Source organism: Mauremys mutica, chromosome 11 (genome assembly GCF_020497125.1).
Source record: "Mauremys mutica isolate MM-2020 ecotype Southern chromosome 11, ASM2049712v1, whole genome shotgun sequence".
In the NCBI taxonomy this organism is placed as follows: domain Eukaryota; kingdom Metazoa; phylum Chordata; order Testudines; family Geoemydidae; genus Mauremys; species Mauremys mutica.
In genome coordinates this window covers 39,700,244-39,723,716 of record NC_059082.1, presented here as the reverse complement: position 1 = coordinate 39,723,716, position 23,473 = coordinate 39,700,244, and the positions used below count along the sequence as shown (strand labels likewise).

At 48.8% G+C, this 23,473-nt stretch overlaps 1 protein-coding gene across 2 annotated transcripts in view; it reads right to left on the bottom strand.

Moving 5' to 3' along the window:
• Window positions 1-23,473, bottom strand: part of LOC123344603 (mucosa-associated lymphoid tissue lymphoma translocation protein 1-like) — a 91,809-nt gene that overhangs the window by 43,471 nt on the left and 24,865 nt on the right. For both annotated transcript variants that reach the window (XM_044980995.1, XM_044980994.1), the window contains exons 4-8: window positions 22,972-23,125; window positions 18,044-18,219; window positions 14,758-14,854; window positions 7,510-7,536; window positions 5,423-5,626 (exon numbers count right to left, since the gene is read on the bottom strand). In XM_044980995.1, the coding sequence (XP_044836930.1) occupies window positions 5,423-5,626; window positions 7,510-7,536; window positions 14,758-14,854; window positions 18,044-18,219; window positions 22,972-23,125 (658 nt within the window). The remainder of the gene's footprint in view (window positions 1-5,422; window positions 5,627-7,509; window positions 7,537-14,757; window positions 14,855-18,043; window positions 18,220-22,971; window positions 23,126-23,473) is intronic.

Here is a 23,473-nt window from a genome sequence, read left to right as displayed (position 1 = left end):
CACCATGCATATGTATAAGGGGGTGAATTAAATTTGCACAGGCAACCTGGACTCTGGCATTTCCTAACTTCTGAGTGCTTGGTTTTGCAACCTTAACATTAATGTGTTTTAATACAATATATAAATATAAACTAACATTAAATTAATGGTATTAAAGTTGCAAAATCAACCTTCTGCCAGATTTATGTTGCCCATGCAACTGTAATTCATCTGCCTTGTGTGTATGCATTATGTGAGGCAGATATGCCTGCATATAAAAATTGAACTCCAAAATTGTGATTTTAGGAAGAAAATATCTTTTTACTCTACCCAAGTTAAAGTCTAACCTTTCTCCCAGATTTTGTGTGGCAAAAAAATCTTGTTCTAAGATGAGCTGCTGAGTACCAAAATATAAAGGGGAAGCTACAAGCATCTGTTTGTAAAACAGGAACTGCCCCTCTCTGGCCATGGCTGAGTATACGTATGCTTGGTGCATTCCTGTATTATCACTTACAACATTTTGCTATCTTTGTATTTCTGAAATTATCTTTGAGTTGGGACTTTTTTTAGGATGGCTGAGATAACGCCTGCGGACTGGCCAATGACCTCAAACATCTCAAAATACCTACACACCTGCAGATTGACTAACTGACGGTAGATTTTTGGTCTGTGCATTTTCCAAGTCCAACAGTATATTCCAGTATATTGGCTGGAATATACTGTTGATGCTTAGGGTCTTTGCTATATGTACAGTATATCCTTTGAAGGACCTGGCCAGTTTCTTAATCACTAAATTTTTTTTTTAATTTTAAAGTTATTGTACTAATGTGGGTTAAAGCGAGAATCATTGAGGTTTAATGTTCATTTGCTTTGAGCTTGGATCAAAATCTTTAAAAGAATGTGAAACTTTATTTTTGCAATTACTGAGTGTAGTTTTTATGCTTGAGATATATTTTCACAATGGAATGGGGAGATTCCTCATTTGGAACAAGGGGACCTAATCAGACCCCACTGGGTGATACCAGTTACTACTGCAGAGGAGGCCCCATTCTGATTCTCCAAGAAGCTTCTGAGAAGAGTTTCAAGGGGGAGGAACCAGCCAGGCCACCATCTTCAAAAACTGAATGAAAGGAAGAAGCCCTGATGCTGCTGCTGGCTTGCTTCTGGCTTCTGTTGGATGCTGGCCTCTGGCTATGCAATGGGACCACACCTGACAAAGAAACCTCTGCTTTCTTCACCCCTCTATGCATATGAGTCCAGCAACATGCAACAGCTAAGGTTTGACAACTACAAGCAAATGACCTCTAACCAGCCCACAAGTCTGCTGATATTAAACACTGGAGCCAATAAGACCACCTGCTGATCTTTTCAACCATGCACCAGCTTCTTAGAGCTGATCAAAACCACAAGTCGTGAAACCATCCTGCCTAAGTATCAATCTTTTGGGTTTAGTTTTATTTCACATTGGCAGTAGCGGGAAGCCTCTACCTCAGCATTCCTCCACTTGATTTTAAACTCCAGCAGATGGTTAGTAGTGAGCATTGTGTGTGTGGCTAGAACCCATAGAATCTATTTGAGAATGGAGCCTATAGAATAGTTCCTCAAATACCTACCAGCCCTAGGTTAAACAACCTTGCTGCCTAAAAGATCACACATCCATATATTTCAGGGGTTAGGAGTTGTATGTTTAATCCTGAGAAATCATGTTATTTTCACCTAAATTTGTCATTTGAACATTATATGTAACAAGCTGAGTCATCCTGAATTGTATTGGAATATTTCATTGTAACCTTATGTTGTGTGTGGGGAGACTGGATAGCCAATAAGTTGGGCAGGCAACCTTAATTGGCATCAGAATTGCAGTGATTTTACCCTCCTTGTATTAGCTATTTGGCTGGAACCTAAATATATTGATTATTGGCATTGACATTGATAATGCCCTGTTACTTTGGAGCTGATAGTTAAACAAGACTGTAGCCTTTCCAAATTATGACACAGAGTTTATAAGGAATTGTTTATTTCACATGGTTTAATCAGCCTGATAATTAGATTCATTCGATATGAATTAACTCACATTCTTGTAATTTGATTGGTTTATATGTATTTATGCTATTGCTAAGTTATTTAGTTTAGCTAATAGAACACATAAAACTGGGACATTTGGTTTGGATGTTTCCTTCTCAGAAATCAGGTTGTAAAGTGAAGGTAACTCTGTGACCTCCCTGGTGGTGGTGCATAGACCTGCTCCTACAGCCCGACCATAGCTGGTACCCGAACTGGAACACTGCTGTTTTTTGAGGGAAAGTTCATTTTTGTATTTGATCATTTCTTTTGATCAGCACCATGGGATCCAGAATCTTGGAGGGCAGTGGATATGAGCCAGTCAACCTAAAGGTTGACCAGTTCCCCACAATAAGTCTATGCTCCTCTCAGTTATGATGCAGTCTTTAATTACATGATCCCAGCGATGGACTGGAGCTGTTCTGTAGTAACGGATGAATACTGTGTGTTGACCTGGTTATTGGGATGTTACGGTATGACTCTATTGGTACATGGGTTAGTGTTATGGCTGTAAGGAAAAAACAAGCAGGCAGAGGAATGAGTAACTCAGGATAAGCCACCCCTCAGCAAACACTAGGAGATTTATCAGGGACAAAGCCTGAACTATGAGCTTGAAGATTTTTCCTCCTCCCCAACCAACCTGAAAAACTAGTTTTGTCCAGAAGGGCCAAAAATCTGGGAGGGCAGAAAAATAATGGAACTCTGGCAGCTTAAAAAGGATCTCTGTCTCGGGGGGGTGGGGGCGAGGGAACCAGACAGAGACACAGTGACCTAATGAGGCTGGGAAGCCTCTAGGTAAGATAGATATGTGTAAATGGTTTGTTTTATAATCCCTTTTCTCTAAATGCTTTGTTCATATTGTTAAAATAAACACCACTGTGGTGTAAGCAGATTGTCTGGTCACAGGTCACAGACTCCCAAAGGGAAGAACTGTAGGTGCCAAACCCAGTCCAGCCTGCTGGGTAAGCACTGTGGATACTGTTCTGTAGCCTGGGGCCCAGAGTGGGAGAACTGCCCCAGGAGAGGTGCAAGCAGTAGGCCTGACACATGATGGGGTGCACTCAGGGAAAGCCGGCAGAGGACAGTGGCTCAGCTAGCCCTGTAACTATGGCAATCACATACCATCCATTTCACACAACTGCTGCCTCATTCAGTGCAGGGGATAGACAGGGCTCAGGGAACGAGACAGCTGTTCATTATTTCTTTTATCCTCAACATTTAATATGTGGCCCCAGCTTTATTTACTACACACCCTGCAAACCCTGCACGGAATATGGAATGATAAGCTGCTTCATGGGCCTTTTTCTAGTGCTCATCATCACCATAGTGACAGCCTCACAAACATGAATACATTTATCTTCATTGCCCTCACATGAGATAACACAGCATGAATTTACATATGCGGGACTGAGACATACAGGGGTTAAAGCCAAAATTGTCAAAAGTGTCCACTAATTTTGGGTTCCCAAACTGAGACACCAAAGGACTGCATTTCCCGATGTCTGAGCATTTCTGTAGCACTTTACAGCTTTAAAGAGCAGCTCCAATTGACTTCAGCTGCAGCACTTCTGCAAACCAAACATCAGGTGTCTCAAGGTGGGCACCCAGAAAAGGAGGAACTGACAATTAGTGTCCAGCTGTGAAAACTGTGGTTTAAATGAGTTCCTAGCACCACACAGTAGCTCTGTGGCAAAGCTGGCAATAAATCCCAGTTCTTCTGGGTAGCAGTTACAGCGTAGCTAAATTCACTACACACCTTTCAACTTCTGCAACCAATGAGGCAGGGATCCTACAGTCAACAGCCTCCTTCGTTACACTGCCCTAATTCATCCCCAGAGCAGCTCCAGGCTGCTCTGAATGAGGCAGGGGGTCTGTTGAAAAACAGTCTGTGATCATATATTTAGAAACTGTATCATCATGCATGCACACAAGGGGGCTGAGTTCACAGATTCCAAGGCCAGAAGAGACCATTGTGACCATCTTGTCTGATCTCCTGTACAGCACAAACCCCATCCCATTATAAGCAGCGTTTGCTCCCCCAACTTTCAACATTGCACCACAGAGCTGGATGACTTGAGCTAAAGGGCTACCTCCATCAACAAGCAGCAGACCACTATTATACTTTGTGCACCAGCCACTAGTGGGTTAAATATGCATGTTTAGCCCTGTTTTGCTGACAGTATAGCCAAGTGCAAAAATGTGGCTAAGAGTTGGGGCTTCCATAGGAGAACTGGTTCTGTTCCCAGCTCATGTAACTTCTCAGTGGCATAGGTTTGTGAAGGGCTGTGATGAAGCAGGGAATTGTTTTAATGGTTTGCATGTGTGCTGCATGTTTAATAAGGTGGCAGGAGAGGGTATTTGTTGTTGCAGAGGACCAGGTGTGACCTTGCCTAGCAGCCTGGACCCCAGACAACCGCCTGGACACAGTGGAATGTAGCAACTGGTGACCCAGAGATCCACCCCAGCTTGGAAACCAGCTGGTTCTGGCCAGTGGGAGGACAAAGGGCAGAGGAGAGAGGGCCCCGGTGATCTGTTTGTCTAGGAAAGAAGACAAAGGATGGAGGAGAGGCTGTTGGGAAGATGATATAGGATGGTTGGCTGGAAGGAGGTTGCTTCTGGACTGGGGACAAAGAGCAGCCTGAGCCCACCTGGACTGGGACAGACTCAGTTGGATGGTACTGGGACTTTCTAGGCTCAATGGCCCTGAGAACTTCCTGTGCTGTATTCAGATGTTCAGTAAATGCTTCTGTTTTACGATAACTGAGAGTCACTGCAGTCTAGAGATCAGGGCTGCATTGCTACCTCTGGGTGTGCACCTCAAGGGTGCAGAGTGAGTGGACTCCCTGAAGAGACTCACGGAGAGAGACAGGCATGCTGAAAGCTCAGAGAGGTGCAGCTCCAGGAGGTAGTGGAGCCCAGGACTTAACCCCCAAGAGTGAGTATGACCCCCGACAAGGGCTGTCACACTGAAGGGGGTGCCTCCCAGGGACCATACGGAGTCGAGAGAGCACAGGGCCTGTGAGTCCATGACAAGGGCACAGTGATTATCACCAATCTGTAGAAGAATGGTGATTTCCCAGCTTCCCAGCCCAGTGCATCTTCCCCTGGGCTGAAGGGTAATTTGATGGGAGAAAGTCCTGCTGCAGACCATAAAGGATCTAGAGCTTTAAAAAACAAAACAAAACAAAAAAAACCACCCAACAATCGGAACAATTTGTATAAAGAAAATGTAAGGCAACCTTAACACAGGGCTCACTGCCTCACCCCCTGCAGTAATAATGACCACTGCTAATTGCTCTCTGGTTTGCTGCCCAGGGTGGCTGTCTGCTTGGCCTGTACTCGGTGAAGGTGGCTTTGGAATGCTTCTCAGGTAGCAACTTACCATAGACTCCTTTCCCCAGGAGCTGCAGGAACTGATTGACAGCTATCAGCATCTCCGCCTTGTTCAGGTCCAGGAGGGAGACCACCCGGAATCCCAGTCGCTTTAGGAGAAGGCTGAGTTCAAACACATCAGTGATGGGAGCCATCAGGTGTGGATGATTCCAGTAATGGTTGTTGCCCACCAAAAGTGCGACCTTGTCTGTTGCTAGCAGAAATATCAAGTGACAAGCAAAGATGTAAGTGTCTAAGCAAGGAGCAAGGCCCTTGATTAATCTACCAGCATCCAAAGCTCCTGGAATGGGTTCTGCTGGTTAATCAATGTTATACATAAACTGCAGGACTCCTCGAGGCTGTTTGATCAGGAAGCATCCCAGGAAGGAGGGTGGGGGAAGCAGAGGTCTAATTGCTCATTTTGGGGACATGTTCTGCCCTGTTCCAGTCAGGGCTGAACAGGGACAGTCCCACTACATAAGGAGGGTAGGATTTGGTACACTGAACTCCCTGCATGGCCCAGAACTCTCCTCCCTGCATGGCAGCACATAGAGTGGAAAAAGGCCAGAGAAGCCACAGGAAAGGTGAGGGCACAAAGGCCACAGACTGGGTTCTACAGGGGAAAGACTCCTGCACCCTGCCTCATGCATCTACCCCAGGGCCTGACCCATCTAGTTCCGCTGTCCATTGTACTCTGGATTTGCCCCACAGGGTTATTAACCTGTTCTGTAACTGTTGTTCTTCGAGATGTGTTGCATGTGTCAATTTCACTTCAGGCGTGTGCGTGACCAGTGCACCAGAATCAGAGATTTTTCCCTTAGCTCTACCTGTCAGGGCAATGCACGCATCCTCAACCTCTTCATACTGCTGTGGGTAGAGCCACCCTGGACTTTTCTCAGTTCCTTCTTACCAGACAGACTCCAATAGAGAGGGGGAGGAGGGTGGGTCATGAAATGGACATGGACAGCAGTTACTGAAGAACAGCAATTACAAAACAAGTTAATAACCGTTTTTTCCTTCTTCGAGTGATTGCCCCTGTCCATTCCACTTCAGGTGACTCACACACATTTCAATCTCGAGGTGGATTCAATCGAAGTCACCTGAACAATGACTAAAGATCTGCACATCCTGGCATTGTCTCTGGAATGCTGAGATATAGCACAATGAGTAATACAGGTATGTACCCATGACCAAGTTGCAGCTCTACAAATGTCTGCTCTAGGTACTTGGTCCAAAAAAGCTGCGGAAGCTGCTTGAGATTTTGCAGAGTGCTGCCACACTGCGTGGAGAGGGCACCTTGGCAACATCATAGTGCAGGCGTATGCAGGATAAAATCCTCTGTCCTGCAGGAGGATGGAATACATTCTCACCACCGTGCCTTTTTTAGTTCAGGGTTTAAAGTCCCTGCAAATCTGGAAGTGGCCTCGAATATGACCCCTCACTGAGGCACTTCAGGTAGGTGGAACATGGGAGAAGGCTCTACACATGCACCACAACTGAGGCATACCCTGGTACAAGGCATCAGTACCCTATGAGTAAGGGAGAACCCATGCTCCAAGAAAAAATAACTCAGAAAACCTACACTAATCTAACACTAATGAATACCACTAACTTTATAAAGGGAGAAACTTGCAGTAGCAAGCCCATGCGCTCTGACTACTGATCATGGGTGCGGAGAAGGAACTTAGAGTGGTCAGAGGCAGCTCCACCCTTTATATCACTGTGCAACAGCATAAGATTGCTGAGGACGCATGTGCCACTTTGATGGGTACCGCTAAGGGAAAAATCTCTGGCCCTGGTTCGTGGGGAGCATGCACACCAGCAGTGGAATGGACATGTACAGTCACTCAAAGAACTGATGTTTCCTAGTTTATCTGTGAGACTGTGGTGTGAGATGGTACATGCTGGCTATGGGGGAGAGGTGCCTGGCACGGTCTGTTTGTACAGCTGTATTTGACAAATGCACCAAGGCGCTGTTAGAGCAGAGGAAAGGCGCTGGGTCCTCTGGGAGGAGCGTTTCAATCAAAATAAGTTACAGCTTCATTGCACTTTGGACACAGGTTTGTTTTGACAGGAAGAGACAAACACAGCACTCACCGAAAAATGGATCTGCCAGACACGTACCTGCAAAAAGTCAGGGAAGAAATCAACCCCCAAGCACAAAGTCGTCTAACACCAACAGTCCCTGATTAAACAGCCCCCTTTCCCCAATATAACTCTGGGTCTAACAGCTCCGCACTCTGCTCTGACACAGAACAGCGAAGGGGTGAGAAGCCCAAGGCCAGGCTGGCGGCATTGAGCTTTCATGTTACACAGGAGTAAGTCAGTGATGCCTGCTACTCTGCACCAAGGGGACGGGTGGGGCAGGGCCCAGCTTTACCCCCAATATGTCAGCCAGCACAGCTCCGAGTTGCTGGGATCATCGAACATTACTACCCCTGGCACAAGGGGAAGGCAGGCGGAACTGTGCCTCCCAAGAGCACCATTCCTTCCCTGCCCTGCCCCAGGGGTAGCAGCTACTTGCTGCCCCATGCATAGGCCCTCTAGCGAACCAGCCTCGCCCTAAAGATACTGGCCTAGCTTCTCAAACGTAACTGGGCATTTTGGATATTCAGCGGACATCCTGAAAGGGGCTTGGTTTCCAGCAAGGGCCGAGTACTCATTCCTTGAAAACCAGTCCCCCTGTGGTGTGTGAGGCAAAGTGAGGAGGGAAGGGTGGGAAGGTGGGTGCATGGCAGCTGAATTCCCCCCAAGACAAAGGTCAGGGATGGATTGGCAAGGAAGGCAGAGAAGCAGGGTCAGACTCTGAGAGGAAGGGAGACAAGGGGTTGGTGGCAGCAGCCTGGTAGTCTGGTGGAAAGAAGGTCGGAAGAGGGGCAGGAGGGGGCTGAGGGTGGAAGGCTGGAAATGGCAGAGGGGCAGGTGGCAGGATGAAGGGGAGGAGCCTGTAGTCTAGCACTTCTCCATACTCAGGGCATCCTGCTAGGAACTGCCCCTGCCCCTGGGCTGCTACTCTCTGCCTGTGTAACTATCTGCTCCCCGAATGGCAAAGGAAAAGAAAAACAAAATCAAAATCTCCAACCACATCAGCCTCCAGCCCGAATCGCTCAGGCCAGCAGTTCTCAGCCTTTTCAGGCTGGCAACCCTGTATTCAAAGTAAAAAATGTGCCTGACCACCTCATATTTATTACAAAAGTCAGAGAAAAAAGGATTCCAGTGCTAACAAGAATAAGCCTAGATAACTGAGTTGTGTCTGTGTTTTGAGAGGCTGATGGGGAGCACTCGACTGTGCAGGGTAAGGGGGAGCAGGGAGCAGGAGATTTTCTTTGCTTTAGACTTGTGCCCCCCCCCACAACTGCCTTTAGTGACCCACCGGGGGGTGACCCACTGGTTGACAAATACTGGCTTAGCTATTTGGTGACCCATCTTGTCACGTGGTTTAGAATGATAATCTGAACCCAGCAGGGCCGCCCAGAGAATTCTGGGGGCCTGGGGCAAAGAAATTTTGGGGGCCCCTTCAATAAAAAAAATTGTAATGCTATATTCTCCTGGGGGCCCTTGTGGGGCCCACGGCAAATTGCCCCACTTGCTCCCCCAACGGGCGCCCCTGGGAAAAATAAACCTTCCGCATTTCGGCACAAACCCAGTTTTGAGAAAACTTCTTTACAAGGTATCACTGGTTCTCAGCATCAGCTAGCGCTAAAAGGCACTAAAGCTCATTAAAAGGGTTGGACAAATATTTTCCATCAAAACTTTTTCTGGATCGAAAACTAGGGGTTTTTAAAAAGCAGAAAAAAATCACGGACAATGTCTGCTTTCCTTCAAAATTTGTTGTGTTTTTTTTGATTCATAGAATCATAGAATCTCAGGGTTGGAAGGGACCTCAGGAGGTCATCTAGTCCAACCCCCTGCTCAAAGCAGGACCAAACCCAACTAAATCATCCCAGCCAGGGCTTTGTCAAGCCTGACCTTAAAAACCTCTAAGGAAGGAGATTCCACTACCTCCCTAGGTAACCCATTCCAGTGCTTCACCACCCTACTAGTGAAAAAGTTTTTCCTAATATCCAACCTAAACCTCCCCCTCTGCAACTTGAGACCATTACTCCTTGTTCTGTCATCTTCTACCACTGAGAACAGTCTAGATCCATCCTCTTTGGAACCCCCTTTCAGGTAGTTGAAAGCAGCTATCAAATCCCCCCTCATTCTTCTCTTCTGCAGACTAAACAATCCCAGTTCCCTCAGCCTCTCCTCATAAGTCATGTGCTCCAGCCCCCTAATCATTTTTGTTGCCCTCCGCTGGACTCTCTCCAATTTATCCACATCCTTCTTGTAGTGTGGGGCCCAAAACTGGACACAGTACTCCAAATGAGGCCTCACCAGTGCTGAGTAGAGAGGAATGATCACATCCCTTGATCTGCTGGAAATGCCCCTACTTATACAACCCAAAATGCCATTAGCCTTCTTGGCAACAAGGGCACACTGTTGACTCATATTCAGCTTTTCGTCCACCGTAACCCCTAGGTCCTTTTCTGCAGAACTGCTGCCCAGCCATTCGGTCCCTAGTCTGTAGCAGTGCATGGGATTCTTCCGTCCTAAGTGCAGGACTCTGCACTTGTCCTTGTTGAACCTCATCATATTTCTTTTGGCCCAATCCTCTAATTTGTCTAATTTCAGATTGAAAAGCTGAAATTAGTCTGCCAAAACCTGAACATGGTTTGAGGTTTCAGAAGTGTGTGGCCAAATATTTGCTGCTTGCTGTGTTTGATTGTTTAAAGAAACAATAAAAAAATTCTGCTTAAAAAAAAATCCAAAACTTTTGAACCACCTCAGCTTGTAACCAAACACCTGAGCCCATCCAGGCAGAGATTTTTCCAGGTTTCTGATACTCTGCTGGCTTCCTTGACTCATATCTGTCTCCATAACTTTGGGTTCATTTAGGTTAGAACATAAGAAGAGCCATACTGGGTCAAACCAAAGGCCATCCTGCCCAGTACCCTGTCTACTGACAATGGCCAATGCCAAGTGCCCCAGAGGGAGTGAACCTATCAGGTAATGATCAAGTGATCTCGCTCCTGCCATCCATCTCCACTCTCTGAGAAACAGAGGCTAGGGACACCATTCCTTACCCATCCTGGCTAACAGCCATTAATGGACTTAATCTCCATGTATTTATCTGTTTTCTAGAGACTGGCTCCATGTGGTCCCTCACAAACTGGAGACGGTTACTGTGGGTTTGTCTTTAGTATAGCTTATGTACATACTCCACGAACTGAGCATTTGAGCTTGTTTCAGAATCTGGGATGAGCCTATGTTGTCAAAACTGAAATGCTCAAAATAACACATGCATGTGAATGGACACAGGGTGCTAAAATTAAATTAACCCAGAGGGTCTCAAACTGGGGGGTCGGGACCCCTCAGGGGGTCACGAGGTTATTACTGGGGGTCGTGAGCTGTCAGCCTCCACCTCAAACCCTGCTTTGCCTCCAGCATTTATAATAGTGTTAAATATATAAAAAAGTGTTTTCAATTTATAAGGGGGGGCGGGTCGCACTCAGAGGTTTGCTATGCAAAAGGGTCACCAGGACAAAAGTTTGAGAACCACTGAATTAACCCCTCTGAAGCCTCAGGGAATGCGGGGGGGGGAGTCTCCCTTGGTAGGGTTGGGAAGGATATTGCTCTTCTCATGTGATCCCTCCCCCCAGTGGCTAATTTTAAATGAAGCTACCGTCCCCTGACATGAATCTCCCTATGGCACTGAAATTACATATAGACTATAATTTGGCATTTGAGAAGTGAAAGGGATGGTAGCCCTAATGGAAAAGCTAACAGCTTGGCTCTTCTGCAAGCCTCAAACTGCTGAATGAGCTTTAGGGTAGGGAAGGCTGTGTCTCCCAAACAGCCTGGCCCTGCCCCCTATCCGACCCCCACCCACTTCCTGCCCCCCCGACTGCCCCCCTCAGAATCCCCTACCCATCCTGCTCCTTGTCCCCTCACCAACCCCCAGAGACCCCACCATCACCACCACCACCACCCTGGGACCCCAACCCTGCTCCCTGTCTGCCCCAACCCCTATCCACCCCCCCCCGGAACACCCACAGTCCAACCCCCCCATTCCCTGCCCCCTGACCGGCCCCCCAACCTCTGCCCCCTCCCTGTGCCCTGACTGTCCCCGGGACTCCCTGCCCCTTAGCCAACCCCTCCGGCCCCAGCCTCTTACCCACGGCTCCCTCCTCACCCGGAGCCTCAGTGCATCACTGAACAGCTGAAGCGTGTCTCCGGCGGGGCCCGAGCCCCGCCCCGCTCAGAGCCGTGTGGTGAGGGGGCGGGGCTGTGAGCTCCACGCCGAGCGGAGGGAGCGGAGCTGAGCTCAGCCTGGGGCTCGCAGCCCCGCCCACTCACCACACGGCTCTGAGCGGGGCGGGGCTCAGTGGCCCTGCCGGAGCCACGCTGCGGCGCTGTCTGAGGACGCCGCTTGATGCACTAAGGCTCCAGGAGAGGGGCGGAGGTGGGAGCCTCAGCTGTTCTCTTGGGGGCCCCTGCGGATCCCAGGGCCCGGGGCAAATTGCCCCACTTGCCCCCCCTCTGGGCGGCCCTGGAACCCAGCAGGATAGCATGCCTCACTCACTGACACATACCCAGTGAGCTATTCATTTTCAAATGATACCACATGAGGCATATTTTGTACAGAGATTATTACCATAGCGTGTAGGGTATGAATACAGGGTGCGTTCAGTCACTACCACATTTATTATTTTGTAAATTATTTTATAAATGATTTTTAAGCCAATCTCATGATTTTTTTGGGGGTGGGGGGACTGACTCATGAGTTTGAACGTGTCGGGTGATGACTATTCTAATTCTATGGAGTGGGGGTCTGACTCCGTTCACTTCCCTCTGAAATAGCCCATTTGTCCCCATCTCCCTCTGGCAGTCTGTATCTTGTGGGCACGGGCTCTGTCGTGTAGGTTAGGGCAGCTGTTACTTGTTTCAGTTTGTTTGAATACGTGCAGTGCTCTGTTTCACCACATCCTGCACCCTGTGACGGCTCCACCAGTGACTGAGATGGTGGGGACACTGGGCTAGTTTCCATAGTCTGCCCATTTGCATTGCAAAGGGGCAGGACTTCCCCAGCATGGGAGACTCCCCAGCTGAGGCAGATCGGGCATAGCCATCCTTATGGCACCACTGCCCCAAACCCCAGGCAAAAGGCATGGCCAGCACCAGGGGTCTGGCTAGGGCATGGCCAGTTCAGCGGTGAGGCTGCTCTGAGTTACAGTGGATACAAATTAGTTCCCGGACTTCCCCACAATTGGGGAGCTATCCAACAGCAACGGAACCTCAGTAGAAGTGGGGGGCCCATGAAGGGGGCCCCCACTCCTTCTCTTTCCTCCGAGGCCCCACTCCTGCTCCTCTTCTTCCCTGAGGCCCCACCCCTCTCTGTTCCCCCACACCCTGTTCCTCGTCTTTCCCCTGAGGTCCTGCTATGGGGTGGAGACGTGGGCCAGGGGCTGCTCTCAGGCACCCTGACACCCCACCCAGGACAGGTAGAGGGTCCAGGGCTCCCCACAGTGGCCTGGGCAGCTCTTACCCCTCGGCTCGAGCTTGCAGCCTGGCCAGGGGGCGGGCCTCCGGGGAAAGAGGAGGAGCAGGGTTGGGGTCACGGAGAGGAGCTAAGACCCACCTCAGCCCCCTCCCCCCACCAGGAAGAGGCTGGTGCCACTGGCACATGCTATGCTTCCCAGTGGTGGGAGCTGATCAGTTTATCAGCTCCCCTGCCATGAAGCACAGCCCCTGCCGGTCCCGCTCTGTGCCTGCCCGAGGCTTGCAGTTTGGGGGGACAATGCACCCCCCTGCCTGCCAAACTATGCTCATGTTAAAATAATTGGCAGGCATGGCCTTCCTGGTCCCCCCCAGTTCCAGTGCCCCTGCCTTTGCCCCATCCTCCCAGCCCGGGAGTCCTGGGTCCCAAGACAAGCACAGCTTGGCCAGACCCAGGAATCGGGCCTACTGACTTCCATGTCTCTATAGCATATGTATCCCTGACATTTTTACCAGCAATGTGTGTTCAGCATTTGCTAGTGTGGTATGCTAGATTCCTAAGATTAGTTCCTGCAGTGCAAACTCAATACTTCTCATCCAAGATTATTCTGGGTAAGAGCTATGAAATCCACATCTCCGTAGACCAAGAATGCCAAAGTGAGAATCTTGCAGCACATTATAATGCAACAGATTTTCTATGACACTGCTAGGGATTCCTTAGAAACAATTCCTTTTTTAAAAATCTGATACTGACAGAAAACACTTGACCAAGCTCTTAGCATTCAGCTGTTCTCCTGAACTGAGCTCTCTGGGTAGAGTAGATCTGCAGGGCTAGTGAATGAATTGCTTAGACCCAGCTCAGTTCTCTGGTTGATTCGACAAAGTCGCTGCTTCTCTGGGGTTATCAAGGAATTTCACGTGACTGCTGTATGTAACTCTGAGTCTTGCAGGATAAGTGCACAGGACAACCCTTTGCATTTCGATCTCTTTGTTACTGGACTAAGAGGCACACTCCTTGTCTGAGTGGCAGCACAGACGTTATTTTTCCCCCTTATAGATTCCACTTCCTGGGCTAAATTTAAAACTCTCCCCTTCTCATGGAATTCCAGGAATGCCATTATCGCTGCTCTGAGTGGCTTGTCAGCAGGGGCTGGTAGACAGCTACTTTCTCAGCTCGAATGAGCTGGCGCTGCTCCACTGAGGCAACTGCTTCAAGTCAAGGTATTTACTGGGCATGAGAAACCATTCTACAGGCTGTCTCTGTGACAGGCATTGCCAGGACACCTCTGAATTCTCTGTGGCCCGTGGGACGTCAAGTTGCTACAGCTACAAAGAGCATTCATGGTTCAGCAAGAGTTGCCCTGATATTACTCCAAACCCTGTCTTATCTGCCCAGGACCCCAGGAGTAGATAGGCATCATCCACATTTTTCAGATCAGGAAACTGAGACAGAGAAGTTAAAAGCCGAAGTTTCAACAGTGGCCATTGATTTCTGGGACGCCTGTTTTCAGGCGTGCATAAAGAGTCTAAAATTGGGCTCACAGAATTACCAGCCCCTTTTGCTGATGTTGGCCAACCTGACTCACCCAAGGCCAGAGAGGGAGTCAGTGTCAAAGCCCACATGCTGGATCACCCAACCCCATGGCGCTCAGTCCTACACTTACCCTCATAGGCCACATCGACGCTGGCCCTGAGATAACACACTGGTCCCCTCCAGGTCACTGCTCTGAAACCCAGCCTCTCCTATTAGCTTTCAAACTGAACACCCATTTGTAACACAGCAGGATGTGAATTAGATCTGCTCACCTACATGAATCTCCAGGGCATCAGTCCAGTGTTCCCCTTGGCCATTGGCTGCACAGCATAGGTACGTGCCAGAGTCACTCAGCTTCGCAGAGTTGATCTGAAGAGATTGACGGTAACATCAAATCGTTTTCACCTGGAGTTTGTGTCCTCAGATTACAGCTGCCAAGTACCCACTGCCCCAAAGCCTTTCACTATTACTTATCAGGCCTCATAAATTAAGGCTACATTTTAGTCATGGGTATTTTTAGTAAAAGTCATGGACAGGGCACGGACAGTAAACAAAAATTCACGGCCCATGGCCTGTCCATGACTTTTACTTAAAATACCAGGGAATAAAAATTGGAGGGTGTGGGGGGGACTGCCCAGGAGCCCGCAGGTGCTGGGGGACGGCAGCCTGGCTGCTGGGGTGGGGAGGCCGGCTGGCAGCACACAGTCCAGGACCCCCACTGGTGCTGGCACCTGCAGGGACTGCCCCCGCAGCTCCCATTGGCTGTGGTTCCCGGCCAATGGGAGCTGCGAAGCCAGTGCTCTGGGCGAAGTCAGCATGCACAGCTGCCTGGCCATGCCTCCGCCTAGCAGCTGAGCAAGGGGGATGTCACCACTTCCGGGGAGCCCCCCAGGTAAGCACCGCCCAGATCCCATCTCACCCGTCCCATGCCCCAACCCTTGCCCCCTCCCACGCCCCCTCCCACACCCAAATTCTGCTGCTGGGGGTGGGGGGGTTGCCGTGGGGGCCCAAGACTGCCCCATCAGTGCCGGTGTCCCTGGTGCAGGGGCTTGCCTGAACTGCCCCTGAGCCAGGTGCACCAGCCACTGTAGAAGTCACAGAGGTCACAGAAAGTCACGGACTCTGTGACTTCCGTGACTTCTGCAACAAACTCACAGCCTTACTCATAGTGTATGTGTCCCAAAGGGCCTGCAGTCCATATAGACAAGGGAGAATTACACAGAGACTTGGCCACATCTATACAGGGAGTCTATGGCAGAACCAGGGAGTGAAGGCAGATCTCCTGAGTCCCGTGCTACCGCCTCAAACGAAGCCCATCCTGCCTCGCTAAGACCCACTATCATAGCCACATTCTGCAATGGGGAGCATAGGTGTGAGAACTAGGGGTGTGGTGGGGTGCTGCAGCACCCCCAGGTTTTACACGGGGCTCTGCTCCTGGCCCCACACCTGGGATCCTGGCTGCTGGTCCCACACCGAGGGCTCTGCTCCCAACCTTGCACGTGGGGTCCCAGCTCCTGGCCCCACACCTGGAGCTCTGTTCCTGGGCCCACACCCAGGGTCCCACTGCCGGTCCCGCACCCAGGGCTCAGCTCCTGGTGCTGTGCTTGGGGCTCTGCTTCTGGCCACCACGCTCAGAGTCCCAGCTGCTAGCTCCGCCCCTGCCCCCACTTGTGGCCCCAGCCTTGGCCCCCTTACCCTGTCTGCATCCCCCACTCTCAGAGCCCCGGCCCTTTTCCCAGCCCGAGCTCTAGAGGCAGCAGGGGAGGGGAGGCGCAGACACGGGTAAAGATGATGGGGGCGGGAGGTAAGAACTTTGGGGACCACTGCTTTGCAGTTTTGCTGACTTCCAGCATCCTCACTATGAAAAGTGTTCCAGGGCCACTGGTAGGGAGATTCATGCATGTCTGCAAGCTGTAATGATGGGAGGTTTCCTACTCAGACTAGAAGGACAATGAGATACATTGATGGCCTGATTCTAAACCTGTACTACCTGGAATGGACAGAATTCGCAGGAGACCAGCCTACTTGCCAGAGTTTCTGAACACCCACAGCTCCTGGCTGCTCAGGACCTCCCAAAAATCAGGCCCAAAGTGTCTCTTAAATTGGGCACCCAGTAACTGACTCCCCCCAAAATCGTGTCCACTTTTGCTTATCTGTCGAGAGAGCCTGGTTAGAAAAGGGTTAAAGAAAGGAGAGTGTCCTGGTGTCCTGCCCTGTTCACCCCATACTTGCCCTGAAGGAGTTAATGTAGGCTAAGAAGGGGCTAATTAACCAGACAGGCCACAACTGAGGTGAATCAAGTGGCTTAAGTAATCCCCTGACTGAATAATGAGGGAGCCCAGCAGAGGAGGAATGAGCTGGGTGGGGTTTATAAAGACAGGAAGCTGGCAGATGAGAGGAAACCAGAGGCTGCAGTCACTCTTGGGAAGAGGGGAGGGGGTGTTTGGGAAGTACAGAGCCAAAGCAGCCTACAGTCATTCCCTGGAAGGAGGGAGTTTGGGGGCTGGTAACCACAGAGGAGGGAGCCAGCCAGCAGGTTAGGAAAGAAGCAGTAAGGGTCAGAATGGAACAGACCCCATGGCTGCTGATTAGAGGGTCCTTAAGCTGGAGTAGAAGGCAGGCTTAGTTTCCCCTGCCAGCCACTGGGGAAGTGACACTGTCTGGGCAGTGAATGGACAGGCTGCCTGAGCCTGTTCATAAGAAGAGACTCTGACACCCTGGAAGGGGAGGACATGTGACTTGGCCAGAGGGCTAAACCACAAACACAGAGCGTCTTGCCTTTCTGTGAGCCAGGAAGAGAAGGCAGGGTGTGCAGCAAGAGGCAGAATGGAGGCATCAGACCTGGAATCAGCTAATCCCCAGAGTGACCAGGAGGAGGTGCAGCAGCAGACCCTGTGACATGCCCCCATTGCAGTGCCCCCATGCTCAGATTCTCCAGGTACAGGAGTGGTTTGGGGGCAAGTTAGCTCCCGTTTAATGTGACAGTTTCTATTGCTCCCCTGGGAGGGCTGTGCATTGTTGCCTCTGTGCCTGGCAGAGTTCTTTATTCATTTCTAGGATTCTCCTGTACTCAGACACAGACTCTGCAAAGTCACAGCCGCCCAAGGGATAGAGGGGGTACCTGGTCTGTGCCCACCCAACCACAGAGACCCAAACAGGGCAAAGAGCTTACAGCCTGCTTTGCAGGGAAACCAGACCCAATTCAAGGTGGTTTCTCTAAGGCCAAAGAAGCAGGGTGTGGTGACTTTGCATGTAATTTTGCTTGATTGCATAAACTAAAGCCCTAGAAGCTGAGGGATGTCCCAGCTACCCTGTGAGACATGTCCCATATGGCTGGAGAAAAGCAGAATCACCTGGGGCTCCAGTAACCAAGATGATGATGACACTAGGATATCAGTCACTCACAGGTCATTCATGCCTATTCCAGGAACCTTTCTTGTGGCTGACTGGGATGGGGGAAGTTCTCTCCTGCTCAGAGCCCTGCCATGAACACCCTCTTCCCCTCCCTGCACCATTACACTAAGACAAAGCTTATGAACCACCTAAAGACAATGTTACCAAGAGTTTCTTCTTCTGATGCTTCATGGGGGTCCCGTTGTGGTACCACTGGTAGTGTGGGGCTGGCACCCCCAGAGCAGCACACTGCAGCTGAAGTGGTTTGCCCACCTTTACCTCTGGTGCAGTGGGATTGAGGACTACGACAGGTTCTCCTTGCCACAGCTCAGGGAGCAGGCCTGGAAAGCAACATTACAACTGAATTAGAGAGCATTTCTTTGTTACAGTGTGATGAAAGAGGATGAATGGCTCCTCAAATCGGGAGTATGCACGAAAACTCAGAAGTGTGAACTCTCCCCATGTGTTTCGCTTCCCCTCTAAGGCGTGCCATGCCTCTCAAATGCTCTAGCTACCCCTAAAATTTGATTAATTTTTTTAATTGCTTGACACCCCTAAAATTTACCCGTCAGTTCTTTCTGTACTTCCACACCCCTTATTTCTACCCTGAATTTGTCTAGCTTCAACATCCAGCCATTGGATGGTGTTAGACCTTTCTCTGCAAGACTGAAGAGCCTATTAGTAAATATTTGTTCCCTATGTAGATACTTAAACTAAATAGATCAAGCTCCTACAGTCTAACGAAGAGAAGATTTAAGGAGTGACTTGATTACAATCTATCACTATTCAGTATGTTTTTTAATCATTTAATAAGTCTCATGGCTCTTCTCTGAACTGTCTCCAATTAATCAACATCCTTCTTGAATTGTGAGCAATAGAACTAGACACAATATTCCAGCAGTAGTCACACCAGTGCCCAGGGGCGGCTCCAGGCCCCAGCACGCCAAGCGTGTGCTTGGGGCGGCATGCCACGGGGGGCGCTCTGCCGGTCGCCGGGAGGGCGGCAGGCAGGGTGCCTTCGGCGGCATGCCTGCGTGGGGTCCGTGTGCCTGCGGAGGATCCACCGGAGCCGCGGGACCGGCAGAGCGCCCCCTGTGGCATGCCGCCGTGCTTGGGGAGGCGAAATGTCTAGAGCCGCCCCTGCCAGTGCCAAATACAGTGGTAAAATAACTTCTCTACTCCAACTTGAGATTCCCCTGTTTATGCATCCGAGGATCACATTAGCTCTTTTTGCCACAGCATCACACTAGTAGCTCATGTTCAGCTGATTATCCACCATACCCCCCAGATCTTTTTCTGAGTCACTGCTTCCCAGGACAGAGCCCCCATCCTGTAAATATGGCTTGCAGTCTTTGCTCCTAGATGTAAACATTTACATTTAGCCTTATTAAATTGCATATTGTTTGCTTGTGTCCAGTTTACCAAGCAATCCAGATCACTCTGAATTACTGACCTGTCCTCTTCATTATTTACCACTCCCCCAATTTTTGTATCATCTGCAAACTTTACCGGTGATGATTTTGTTTTCTTCCCGGACATTGATAAAAATATTAAATAGCATAGGCCAAGATCCAGTCCTGGCAGGACCCCAATCGAAACACACCCTTTCAATGACAATTCCCCACTTACAGTTACATTTTGAGACCTACCAGTCGGCCAGTTTTTATCCATTTAATGGATGCCATGTTAATTTTATAAATCAAAATGTCAGGTGGGGTACCAAGTCAAATGCTTTACAGAAGTCTTTTATGTCAACATTATTACCTTTAACAACCAAACTTTTGCATTAATTACATTACCCTCCTTTAATTCTTTATTAAGAGGCCTGTATCAGCTGCTCCATTATCTTGCGTGGGATCGACGTCAGGCTGACAGGCCTATAATTACCTAGGTCATCCCATTTACCCTTTTTAATAATTGACACAACATTCGCTTTCTTCCAGTCTTCTGGAACTTTCCTAGTGCTCCCGGACAATGAAAAATCAACATTAATTGTCCAGCGAACTCCTTAACTTGCATCCAAGAGTTTTAAAAGAGCTAGTCATCTGGACATGCTAATTTTAAAATGTCTAAGGGCTTGGCTACACTTGCGAGTTACAGCGCATTAAAGGAGCCCTGGGCACACTAGCTCACTGCCTGTCCACACTGGCAAGGCACGTAGAGCGCTCTGACTCCAAGGCTAGAGTGCTCCTGGTACTCCACCTTGGCAAGTAAAATAACCTTTTATGCACCCCCGCTGGAGTGCCCCAGCGTCAGTGAGAACGAGGTGTTGCATTACTGCGCTCTGATCAGCCTCCGGAAACGTCCCATAATCCGTTTAAGTCAAGTGGCCACTCTTGTCATTGTTTTGGATATGCCCTTTGAAAGCTCCGTTTCTTACAGCCGACATGCTTATCTGCTCCAAGACAAAGCAACCACTACTGTGTGGAATGCTGTGTGTGAGAGAGTGAGGCGGGGGGGGGGGGGGGGGAGAAGGGGAGGTCTGCTGCTGTCTGAACTTACAAGACAGCATGCTGACATGCTCTCAGACCCCCCAAAACCCTCTCTCTCTCCCTCCACATACACAAAACACACTCCCTGTCACACTCCACCTCCCAGCCCCCATTTGAAAAGCATGTTGCAGCCACTTGCATGCTGGGATAGCTACCACAATGCACTGCTCTCTGTGGCTGTTGCAAGAGCTGTTAATGTGGCCACGCCAGTGCGCTGTCAGCTGTCAGTGTGGACAAACTACAGCGCTTTCCCTACTGCGCTCTACGAAGGCTGGTTTAACTCAAAGCGCTCTACATCTGCAAGTGTAGCCATGCCAACTTTAGTAGCTTCTGTCTAACATCCTCCTGAGATACTTGTGGAATGGAAAGTGTGTTCTCATGGCTATATGATGAGACTGCATCACCTGTTTTCCCCCCCCCCCCCAATACAGAACAGAAGTATTTATTGAACACTTCTGCCTTTTCAGCATTATTATTGATAATTCTATTGATTCCAGCTTGTACTCGACCAATAGTACTGTCAGGATTCTTTTTGTTCCTAATATATATAAAAAACTCCTTCTTACTCTTTTTAATTCTGCTGGCCATAAATTTCTCTTTGTGTCCTCTTGCTTCCTTATTGGTTTTCCGCAGTTCCCAACTTCTGATTTATATTCATTACTATCAATTTCCTCTTTCTTCCATTTGTTATATATTAACTTCTTTTACAGTTCCCTTCACTTCCCCTCTAACCCAGGCTGTTTTTTTAACCAATACAGCCTTCTTCCTCAGTTGTGGGATTATGGCTTTTGGGGGATTTAGTAAGGTTTTTCTAAATGATTCCCAACTATCATTCACATTTTTCTGATTAAATTCTTCCTCCCAGCTCATTTGGCTCATAATTGTTTTCAGCTTTGGGAAATTGGCCCAAGCACCAAATATATATATTACTGGTCTGGACTTTATTCTATTTGCACATTATAAATGTGATCAAGTCATGAACACTTGTCGCTAAGCTATCATTAATTTTTAGTCCTGTGATCATTTCCTCTTTATCTGTTATGACAAGGTCCAATAAAGAATTCCCTCATGCTGGCTGCAACACTTTTTGAGTTAGGAAATTGTCATCCATTATGTTTTGAAATTCCAGAGATGTTTTAGTCCTGGCAGCATGAGACCTCCAGCATACGTCACTCAAATTGAAGTCCCCCATGATTGCATGGCTTCTTTCCCTACACATTGTAGATAGGTGCGTAAGGCGGCCATCCTGTTCCCTATTGTGATTTGGTGATTAGGCAGACACTAACTAGTAACCCATTTGTGCTTTATCTGTTAGTTCGGGGTGTTAATTTTGCTCCCTCTCTCACAGCTTCAGAGACTTTCTATTATCCAAATCCCTTTGCTGAATACGGGCACACAGCCCAGTGGGTAAGACTCTCTGGGAGTTCTGGAGTGAGTGTTATAAACAGGAGACATGGAGATCCAGAGCAACACACTCAGGGGATATTGACACTGATTTAAATGGTTTGGGAGCACAGAGACAGCTGTCTGACTTGGGCAGATTGGAAGGATCACATCGCTGGAGCATGGTTTCTCTTGATACCATGTGATGGGCTGGCCTGGCATGCTTCCACTGAGGATATCCTCTGGAGGGTCTCTGTGTTCTAAGGGAAGGTGAGCTCTCACTAGAGGGACGTGGTGTTAGGATATAGATATTCAGGCCCGTCTGCAAAGGCCCAGACTTTAAGAATTTAGGTGTATTCTTATCACTTAGTTATAGAGGTACAAAACAAGAATCAAAATCAGTCTGCCTGTTTATAGGCCTTCTCTCACTATGATAGTCTAAGGCCTTGTTCTTAGGTTAAGGCTTTTGGCTAAACAGCAGGGGCAGCCATAAGCTGGGAAACGACCAGTCACGTCCTCACCAGTCACACTGAAATAAGGCATTTTGGGGCTGTTAAAAAGCTGATCCAATCTATCACCTCCAGAGAAAGGGAAGAGCCTAGAAGATTTAAAGAAAACTTAGTTTGATAGCATCCTGTCTGGCAAGAACTCACTTATCAATAGCTGGGGTGTGAAATCCTCATTTATTTGTTGTTCTATCACTATAGTTCCTACTTCCCTATTGTTTGTATGTATAAACTTTGTCTGGTTCTGTGATTGTTTCTGTCTGCTGTATAATTAATTTTGTTGGGTGTGAACCAATTAAGGCAGTGGGATATAATTGGTTAGATAATCATGTTACAATATGTTAGGATTGGTTAGTTAAATTTCAGTAAAATGATTGGTTAAGGTATAGCTAAGCAGAACTCAAGTTTTACGATATAGTCTGCAGTCAGTCAGGCTCGGGACGGCGGGGAATTGGAATCATGTTTTGCTAAGGGGGGGAATGGGAACAGGGACACAGGCAAGGCTCTGTGGCATCAGAGCTGGGAACAGGGACACTGAGGAAGGAAATTGGAATCATGCTTAGTGGAAATTCACCCCAATAAAATCAAATTGTTTGCACCTTCGGACATTGTTGCTCTCTGTTCATGCGAGAAGGACCAGGGAAGTGAAAAGGTAAAGGAATGGTCCCTCTAACACACGGGCTGTGTACGTGGGGGAAAGAAGAGCTTGTACCTTTGGCAATATGCTGATGGACCTCTACTCTCACCCAGTTAGAGAAGGTGACGTTTTTGTGCAGGTCATTGATTCGGCAGATGTACAGTCGGGTTTCCATTGCAGTGATGAGCAAATCTGGCTCTGTGGCCCCCATAATCTGGCAGCAAGCAGACTGAAAAGAAAACACAACCTGAGGACATGGCACAAAGTCCTTTCTCTTCACCAGTACGTTTGTAACCCAAAGGCACCAGCAAGCTCTTGGAGAGAGACATTACCCTAGAGACGTGGCAGAATCTCCCTGTTTCAAGCCCCTTTAACCAGACTGATGGATGATGCAAAGGTGGGTACAGGGGAGAGGAGCTCATTTCACAGCTCCCAGCAGCAACTTGCCATTGATGTGTCATGGGTCTGAATAAGCAAACACATCCCACTTCCCCCCATTCTCTTTGCTTTTGGTTTCCTAGCCTCCTGGTTCCAAACCTGGCCGGCTCCAGAATGGACCCATCTCTATTATACCATG